Source organism: Larimichthys crocea, chromosome IV, assembly GCF_000972845.2.
Source record: "Larimichthys crocea isolate SSNF chromosome IV, L_crocea_2.0, whole genome shotgun sequence".
Lineage (NCBI taxonomy): Eukaryota > Metazoa > Chordata > Actinopteri > Sciaenidae > Larimichthys > Larimichthys crocea.
Window position 1 is genome coordinate 4,750,877 of NC_040014.1, and position 10,351 is coordinate 4,761,227.

At 39.9% G+C, this 10,351-nt stretch overlaps 1 protein-coding gene across 2 annotated transcripts in view; it reads right to left on the reverse strand.

The window, feature by feature from the left end:
• tjp2a (tight junction protein 2a (zona occludens 2)) overlaps positions 1-10,351 on the reverse strand; it is a 31,803-nt gene extending 21,452 nt beyond the window's left edge. Inside the window, exons 1-2 of one of the 2 annotated variants that reach the window (XM_019272858.2) lie at positions 10,121-10,351; positions 765-894 (exon numbers count right to left, since the gene is read on the reverse strand). In XM_019272858.2, coding sequence (XP_019128403.1) covers positions 765-767 — 3 coding nt within the window. In that variant the 5' untranslated portion in view covers positions 768-894; positions 10,121-10,351. Of the gene's footprint in view, positions 1-764; positions 895-3,714; positions 4,055-10,120 lie in introns of those variants that run through there. The other variant, XM_019272857.2, reaches the window with a different exon arrangement.

A 10,351-nucleotide genomic window follows, 5' to 3' on the forward strand; every position in this document is an offset into this window, starting at 1 on the left:
TCTGGGAAACACTGACTCACCTCATATGAAAAAAAAACTCATATCTCCAAACCATTGTCTGAAAATAACAATCATGATGTTTTTGTTACCTTAGAATGAGACTTCTATATCTACAGCACAGGTCCTCTTTTAGTTCATCATGTTTCTACAGTAATCCAGGACAAACTAAACTCTGGCTCTTGTCACGGTTTTTCGTGTGCTCTGCAGCCGTTGTAGTTTCTCCTTCATGCAATTCATGAATTTTTCAACTAAAGAAACACACAGTCATCCAAGTGCCGTTAAAATCACCAGATCTCATGCTTTTGGACTGGATTAGAAACTACAAAGTGTACAACATAATAAATGCTAATACTATGTTATAATAGATTAGCAATTTCAAAACTGGTGAAGTACGAGTGCAGTACCATGACAGTGTATAATAACTGCACAGTTTTCAGGTCTGAATCCTACCCAGAAGTGTCTTAAACCTGTGTCCTTTCTAATGACCAGCAGAGGGAAGAACAATTGGCTGCAACAATAAGGTCAAATATTATTGAGTCTTATGAGGAAATGACCCTACTTCCCCCCTTTAAATAATTATGTCAGTAGTTTCGTTGTTTGTAAGTTTGTGGTCTCAATATCTAGTTTCAATTCTTCTTTCATACAACATGATGTTCATTTAGTAGATGATAAAGCAGGGCATGCTTTAGGGTGTGGCTTCCTTGTGATTGTGAATTCATTTTCAGTGAGTCAGTCCAGCTTCACACATTGTGTAAACAACGTACCATCGTGATAGCCGAGTAGCTGCGTGAAGAGAGGCGGCGAAGATACAAGTACTGGGCTTCTCTGGACCAGCAGAACTTGCGGCTGGACTTGAGCAGGTCAGTGCTGGTCTGGTCAGAACCAGGCTGGTCCCTATATGCACATAGAGAAAACACACACTTTTAATTGCAGGTGTGTTACACATAAAAATCTGTTCAGTCATTTCACTACTTACATCAGTCTGTAAATCATTGTCAAGAGAGAAAGAGAGCGAGCAGTGTATGACAAGGAAGTCAAGTATTGTTACCCAATTAATTAACATAATTCATTATTAAACTGATTTTACACATAAAAGTTAGTTACTAGCCTTTACCAAAAGTCAGAACGTCTCACCTCTGCTGCATCTTTTGACCATTGTTTTGACCATGTGTCTCTTGTGAGACGTCCATTGCTTGTAGAATATGATACTGAATAACCATGTCTGTACATACCAAACATTATATGTTGATATATTCAGTCTGAACTGGATGGTTTCACTTTTTGTTGCCTTTTTTGTCTAAATCTTTTACATGTTTACCAAGTAACACTTGATGAAAAACCAAACACTTTCACAGGGATGAAAGATTACACTTATCTCCTTTCTGCAGTAGCCAGAACAACAACTAAAAACTGAAATATGAACCAAATATTTCAACGGCCGAAAGGATCAGATGAGGAGAGAGTAGAGAAGTAGAGCTATAAATGGTGAATAAAATCCCACGTTTTCCCAGAACTAAGCCACCCGTGTATGGCTGTGAGTGAAGCCAGAGACGAGGCTCACACTGATACTACTGACTAATACTATAATCTGCAGTCTCACTTCAAGAGCAGCATCTCTGACCTGATCGCTAACAACTTGTCGGAACATGTGGTGTTCTTCCGAGCTGAAACAACTTTTTTTTTTTTTCAACTCCATGGCAGCGAGTCAGAAATGAGGGTTTGTGAAGGATTCAGACGGTCTGACTGGATACAAGAGACTAGTGTCTGTGCAGAGAGTGAAGAAAGCACATTGCCTGTACATGACTAAACCTGCTGCTCTTTACAACTTAATCTTAAGACTTGTAGGTTCAGTAAACACATGAGGAATCTATCTGGATCTATTCAAATAATCTGATACATGACTCACTTCACTTCAAAACAAAAATGTTTAATTAAACAATCTAGTGTAGCAAGAGTTCAGGTGACTTTTAGTTTCTAATAAGAGCCAAATTTCTACACGCTAAAACTAAAGAGCGTCTTTCATTAGACCCTCCGAGCCTTGTTATTGCCTTTCGAAGTCCACTCCCCCAGTTTGTAATGCAGACTATTTGTTATAAAACGTCAAATGAGACCCTCAGGAGGAGAACCTGAGAAGCAGAGGACCAAAGCTCGGGTGATTGACACTAGTATTCTGAAACAATGTCCAACCCTACTTGGACCAAACCTCTGTTCAATCGGCTGTAACTGTGAATCCACTCAGTCACACTGATAATTTCACTGCCTTACAGGTGATGCAGACCTCCAGACTAACACCACCTACTGCAAATACCCATTTGACACAGAGCTGGGCAATAATTCAATAACAATGTTTAACACCTTTCAGTGGAACCACATCATAATGATATGAGGCTGCTGGGTGCACATTGTGATGTATAATTCTAGCATCTAAAAATATTTATACCTGCATACCTTGCAAGTGTTCCTGCTTCTGCACGAGCTGTATATATCTTAGTGCATTCATTTCACTCTGTTCATACTGTAACTTGCTAATATATTTATAATTATATCTGCACCTATACATACGTGCATTACTTTACTGCTTTTGCACTTCTGGTTAGATGCTAAACTGCATTTTGTTCTCTAAGTACTTTGCACAATGACAATAAAGTTGAATCTAACATAATTTCTACATCTTTATAGGTTTGTTTGACACTAACAGAATATTACTAGGCACTGTGATGAACGTCACTCTGGTTATTGAAACATGTCAGATCAGTTTAGGTCAACTTAACTGTCACTGCACACAGCAAGTCCAAGTACAAAGCAAAGTATTTTAGCATCTAATTAGACCGTGCAAGTAGTAATAAAGTGCATAGAGATTGTGTGAATGTACACAATGTGGAATAAACCAATGAGGTGGCGTAGTAAGACAGGCTCTAGCTCTGATATAGAAAATGAATTGATGTTAATAACCCAATAAACAAAATGTGCACTACAAGTGAATACAGCTGTGATATGCACTGAATGGAAATAACCATACTAACCCATGTAGTATATCCTGTAAAATGTATATGTAGATAATGTACAGTGTTAGAAGAAGTTGTTTTGTATGATGTGCATGTTGTTTTGTATTCATACACTGTTTACCAAGATGAAGAATATGTGTGTGTTTGAGAGGTGGTTTCCTGTTTCCTGTTTTACCGGACATTCAGACCAAATCACAAGAGAACAAAAGGTCAGATGACGGTAACAGCATGAGCAGTAATACAAAGAGAAAACCTACTACTAAAAAAACAAAAGGGCAAATATGGGTCACATGGATTAGTGAGATGACATATTCAGAGCAGTTCTCTACTGTAAACAGGAAATGCTTATATTTATTTGCAGTTTCAAAAGGTACAACATGCTGATGTTAATGATTAGACATTGTTTGTGGAAAGACACACTGATGTCTTTTTCAATGACCAATCCTGACCAAATAAGACCTAAACTAGCGGCATGACCAGATACCACAAGAAAAATAACCATGCTTTTATTTGTTTTGCTTCTGTGAAATGTTACAGATCACTTCTTACATGCCACCAAATCTATCTGTTGAAACACTATCAGGATTAAGAAACAGATCTGTTAGAAATCAAACAGCTCCAGCAGTTCAACAACATGCAGTTCACTCCTGCTACACACAAGCTCTCTGTGAGTGTTAAAGGTAATGACACCGGCAGTGATGTAACTCACCCCGGGGGTCTCCACAGTTTCCTGCCGGGGGGCAGAAGCTCCCGTTTGTTCAGAGGTACAATCCCCATGGCTGCCTGCATTATCGTGATGAACTTCTTAAACTTCATCTTCTAAATCTCCTCTAACTGCGACAGCATCACACATCCGACTGCTGCTAAGCCTCCATCACTCATCTTCTAACAAAGTGCCAGATCAGAAGCAAATTCAGCATCTCCACGTTTGCTTGTCTCCTCCTGCATCATCAAGACTACAGACTTGTCCTCTTTTGCCGCCTCAGTGCATCAGTTTCTCCATGACAACCAGCCACAGCTGCAGCACCCGGAGCGGTGAGGTCCCCGTGGCATGGCTACTACAAGTCCTACGACCTGCTGATTCTGACAGATGTCCTTTTGGCTTTTCAGAGTGAGGGAGGATAAAAGGAAAACAAACTGCCACGTTCTTGCCAGGCGGTGGGCTGGCCGAGAGGGGATGACAGCGCGTCACTCTTACATAATTCTGGAGCCTCTCTGGACATTACACTAATGAAAACGCAGCCTCAGCCGCCACCACCACCACCACCGCTGCTGCTGCTGCTGTAGCCGCTGGGATAATTGTGGTACTAAGCCCTGACAGATCATGTATGCTCCCCGCCCCTTCCTCCTATAATCCACCATCCAGGGTTTAGTCTTACTTCACCCTCATATCCTTAAACACCCATGAACCAGGGCTACCCTCTTATGGGGGGTTACTGATGACAAAACTACACTACTAAACAAATTTAAGCAGGAATCACTCTGCACCAAGATTTGAATGTGTACAGGGACAGATTTATAAGGACAATACACAGCAATATCCTGATTTTGTGCATGCTTCATTTGACATATCCCCTCACTGCTTTTTCCAGCTGCTTTTGCATATTCTGAGCAAGGAATTCAATCAATTACAAGAACTAAAGATCAACACTACTGTATGTACTAAAAAAATTCCAACTCACAAATTTAATCATACTAATTTCCTACAGCAGCTGGACACTGTAGTTTTTTTTAACCAACATTACTCAAACTGGATTAAATCGTGCATCTGGTGGGGATTAATACACATTTGGTGCTCTAATGCGTATTTAAGTATGTACATGTCACACAGTGTAACTGTGTGTCCCACTGGTGTGTTTTTTAATAGTTTTGGACAACAATCAAACTTTATGGCACAGAATAATAAAATACATTGCACTTTGAATGCATGCATTATTGTGATAGTAGGAGTTCATTGTCGATTTATTGTCTTTTCATATAACTTGTTGACAATAAGAAAAATATAGAATATCACAAGACCTCAACACAAATCAACCAGTCCACTCAGTATTTGTTAGATCCTGCACTTCCTTCACATTCCTGCAATGTGTCTGCATAGAAACAGTAAAAGTGAAGGAAAGTTTATCGGTTTTACACATACAAATAATCAAAAAATCGGAGTCTAATAAAATCAATATTTCTCAATATTTCTTGTAACACAGTGGCAATGACCCAGAACCTGTCTCAGAGAGCGCTGGATGTGTATGGCTTGGACCAAGCTCATCTAATTAACCATTTATAAAGTGACTGAAACTCAACCATTTCAGTCGCTAAGTTCTTTTATATATTATTTATGCTTACTTAACTTCTTTGAAACGGTTTTTCTTTCTTTTTTTTTTACATCAGAAAAGCCAAGCTTCTATTACTGGCCTGAATCTTGGGAAAAGCTGCTGGAAATTCAGTAATTTGGGGCTAAAATCATTTTGAAAGAAAAAAGAAAACCTTTGAGGCATCTCTCGCTCCCTCACTTCCTATCATCGCTCCACTATTGCTATGTAATAAAGGCATAACTGCCTAAAAACAAACAAAAATGTGTAATGCACCCATCTAAGGGCAGAGGGGAGACAGCGCCATAAAAAAATATATGTGGAGGCACAGCAAAAAGGTGAACTTAGCTCAGTTGTGCCAAAATGTTTCAAATCTGAAGGAGTCACTGGAAAATCCCATGATGTCATTCAGAGGACAATGTCTAAGAGGCTCAAACCTGATCTCACTTACACACTCAGACCTTTAACCTTTAACCTAATATACATTATGTTTTGCACTCACTCAATAGATTTGTCACTAATAAACTTCCATTATGCATGCCCAATTTCCTCTCTGTGATACCGATCGCACTTCTTCACTTCCACACACTTGTGAAACCGTCGGCATGCCTACCACACCGCCATACAGATTAAATGTCTACATCTTGTAGAGCCACCAGCTGACAGTAGGCTGCTGTTTCCTGAGACTAGGTTTGAAATAAATAAATAATCTCTGTGGCCTCTTGATGAGTTGCCAGCCAATGCAAACTCCGGACAGGATTTATATCGCAGCAGCTTGGACATCTGGATTACGGCTCTGGATGGTCGTGCCATGAGAGCTACTGCAGATTTCACTGAGTGGCAGAAATCCTACAGCACTCCAAGTAAAGGGGGGGGGGCTGAAAATACCAGGAGCACAGCAGGGGAAACGCAAACATAACAAGGGTCTATTTTTGAAAAGGCTGGGTAACAGCAGCACAAAGGAAAAGAAGGACAGAGTTCACCCGGTGTGTCGTCTTTGTCAAAGCAGCCCAGATTAGGAGCCGTGTCTGGGATGAAAGCACAGAGGAGACCAAACCATTAAGCTGTGCATAATTTCACACAGTGGTATGACATTCACAGGCAGCTTTATCATAATTCAACGCCTTACAGTAATCTCACAGAGAACACAAAGCCCAAGATGCAGACAGTGTACATGTGTGTGTGCAGGGATACAAGCACTGAACAGCACACAACACATGCACACAAAGACATAATCACACCTGTGCACATCTGGAACCTGATGAGTGAAGGCTTCTGCTGCACGTGCAGGAGTCATTACTTTGTTTTTATTGTTTTTGAATCCACTAGAACAGCTGCTATAGTAAATGATTTTAACAAGTTTAAACTTTGTGACCACGGAAAAATACAGCTCCCATGAAAAGGACTACAAGATGAGCATTGCAGGAACTAACCCTAACCACATCCATGAAATTCCTTTCTAAAGCCAGTATTACAGCTTTGTGCTCTGTTTGTTCATAGATCTATCAGCTCTGTTTTCGAATGTTTGTAATTATTTATTTTTAAAACTTCATATTTTTAAGATGTGAGACACCTTTGTGGCATGTAACTGAAGTAAACAGCAAAGAAAAGAATAAAGTAAAAAAAAAAATAAAAGGACACACATCATCAATAATTAAAAAATAAAATAAAAAACACACGTGCGAAAAAGATATTAATCATTCTATCAAAATAATACAGATAAAGATGGAGCGTTTTAGCCTCTTTTAGCTCATAGTTTTGGTTTACCGTTTGCTTCAGTCTCTGCTCTCTCACTAACCTCATCAAGCAGCTGTTCTCAGCAAACAAGGGCAGATAAACCTGATCTGCTACCCGCCCACCACCAAACAAAGTTAGCAACTGAGGACATAAACAACTATAATGGGATGATAATATGGCTCTGTGTCTGCTGGATGTGGACGTACGTAGATGTTTCCATGTGCACAATAATGACTTTATAAGGTGATAATAGTCTTTAACAGGTATTAAAAACATCCAAAATTGTTCTTAACTACCAAAATAGTAAAAACAGTTTGCTTCAGGCTGCACACTCAGAGCACTGAGCCTGATGGAAACAACATTCCTCACACATTCACAGTATTATTAATTTATTTTTTTTACTTAATCTTTCACAGCATGCTTTCATGCGCCAACTGTCATTTCCTTCCCAAGATTTGAAGAACATGATAAGCTTCTTGGCTTTTTGTTTTTTGGCTGTGCTGCTGCCATTTTCATGACCACGATATGAACCATTTCAATCTTTGGAAACTTTGCAGTGATCTCCACCTTTACCCTCACATACACACTCCCACCAGGGCGTGGCTGACTCAATAGAAGCAAATTATTTATAGTATAGTAGTAGCTGGAAGTGTTACGTACATTTCATAATTTAAATCATCAGTTGTCTCTATTCAAATGCATATTATGAATGTGAACTACGTCAAACCTGCAGACTGAGGCTTTTACATTTTAAACAGGCTCAGGTTTGAATTATGAAAGAAGGAGAGAGACTCATTCTTCTGGATAATCCCTTAGTCACTGCATGTTTTCAGTATTTAATGAACTCTATTTTTTCCTTCACTTTCCACAGGGTGAGCAAATGAAGCTGGAGTTGTTTAGTCATCTTAATGCTTTTACATAAGCGGTTTGTTTCTCTGCCCCTTGTCACTTCCCCCCCACGTGTTGGAGTAGTGCTGAATTACTAAGGCCCAGGTCCATTATGCAATGTCCATATGCAATGCATGTGCGAGCCAGATGGGGGGACACATGCCACTCACAAATCTGTGATGAGAGTGTGTAGAGAGTGAGAGTGAGAGAGAGAGAGAGAGAGAGAGACATAGAGACATAGAGAGAGAGAGAGAGAGAGAGAGAGAGAGAGAGAGAGAGAGGAATCAGTGTGTGCACGTGCCCTCCACAGGTATAATCTGGATCATCAGGGAGCATGAAGTGACCTGAAAACTAGGTCATTTCAACTAGAGATTAAAAAAATACGACACAAAAGCCTACTCCTTGATTTTTTTTCCAGAGAGGGTAAAAAGTGAAACAATGTATGCTTAGGAATGACAGAGTGGCTCATTTTAGATACTTAGTGCTGGCCCTCCCTGCTGAATCTGTACACCACTGTGCACACTGAGGACATGTTTGTAGTACCTTTACATTCTTCAACTACACTTTTTAAGGCTGATTCTGATTAGTTGTTGAGTCTGTATCATCCAACAGGATGGCAGGACAAAGTGTTTGTTACCGCCTGTCCCTGTCCCATTTACATGCTGATCACAACAAAGGAGCCACAAAGCTGGCCTGGCCGCTGGGGGCAATTGAGGATTTTTGCTCAAGGACACTTAGACACGTGGACAGGAGCAGCTGATAACGTCTTAGGAGAGATGGAGCTGCAGCGGGAGAGTTTGTGCTCATCTCCTTAGTATTTCTTAAATTCTGGATAAGGTCCTACATTAACTGATGATATTGAAACTGAAAACAGAAATTAGGGGAAACTCAGTTTCATATTTTGTCCAGTAAATTTACACAAAGTTTCCAGTTTGTTAGGTAGCTAAAATCCTCCCTTCATGAAGGAAATGTTGGAACTAAGAGGTGTTGCTCAACTGTACAATCATTTTGGAGGATTTCGCAACATTATAACCTTCATGGGGGGAGGATTTACAGCAGGTCTGATGCATTAGACTGCAATAGTTGAGCTATGTGTAATATACTGGCAGGTTTAAGTGTGTAAAATAGAATAGGGCTAAATATTGACTAATTATTAGAAATACCCATCAGTGTAAAATAATACAATAACTGTTAATGTTAAATATAGATTTTTTTAAATGTATAAAGTTGATTCAATACTACAGATCCAACATTATGATAGATAGATAGATAGATAGATAGATAGATAGATAGATAGATAGATAGATAGATAGATGGAGAGAGAGAGAGAGAGAGTACTTTATTGACCCCGAAGGTAAATTCCTTTGTTGCACACAGAACAGGCACACACTTTGTACAGGTGAGGTAAAAAATTGGTGAGTATAAATACAGTATAAATAGAATAGAATAAACTCTACGGAGAACATATGGTTCTACCTCTAAAAAATATACATAAAAGAAATATACATAGTGACTATTGTGCAATAATTTGTGCAAATGTACAGTACATTGTGGAAACTTAAATGGGGTGATTATAACATTTGGTTATAACATTACTACATGAAGGTAGGAGCAAATGTCACAAGTTGTTTTAGCATTTAAGTGGCCACTGTAAGTAATAGTAATGTAGCTTCAATAGTAACCTGTGAAATGGAAAGTCAGCTCGCATCATGGAAAAAGTGTATTTGAGCCACTCGCTACTTTACACCTGTGGAGTTATTTTACCACCACTCAAATAAAGTCCTAAGCTACACCCGTGTAACTACACTTGTCTGTCTACAAATAATGGCTGTAATGGCGGTAAAACACACATACACACACTAAACACACAAGAGCTCGCATGACGAAGTAGCACAACGCTCGCCCAGCCCCACTTTGTCCCTCTCATGTATTTACACTGGAGCTGGTATCATGAATACAGACCGCCACACCGAAGCCTGAACGCACCACAGCTCATATTTGGCGTTTGTATAACATACTGCTGCATTCAAGAGCAAGATAAACACGCGGTTTCAAAGTTAAACTGTCAAATGAAACCTCATGACCTGTAGGCACCAGCACAATGTTCAAATATGGCTGTGAGTGCACGGCCGCACGGTGAGACATGTCGAAACTCAGGGCGAACAATACTCGATCTGTACTCACCAGGTGAAGCTCCGGAGCCTGCTTCCTGTCTTTACGTGGCCACAGCAGATTAATCCGAAAGTATTAATTAGTATGCAGAGGACGACGCGGGCTTCAGAGGGTGAAGGTTCTGGAGAATATTTTGATTTCGTCGGGTCCTGATAATGACTTCCTGGTTCTCGCAGGTATGTGGGCGTGGTTTAGAAACTGCAGGTGTGCAGCGCTGCTGGAGTTTCGCGTGTGGCTCTCTCT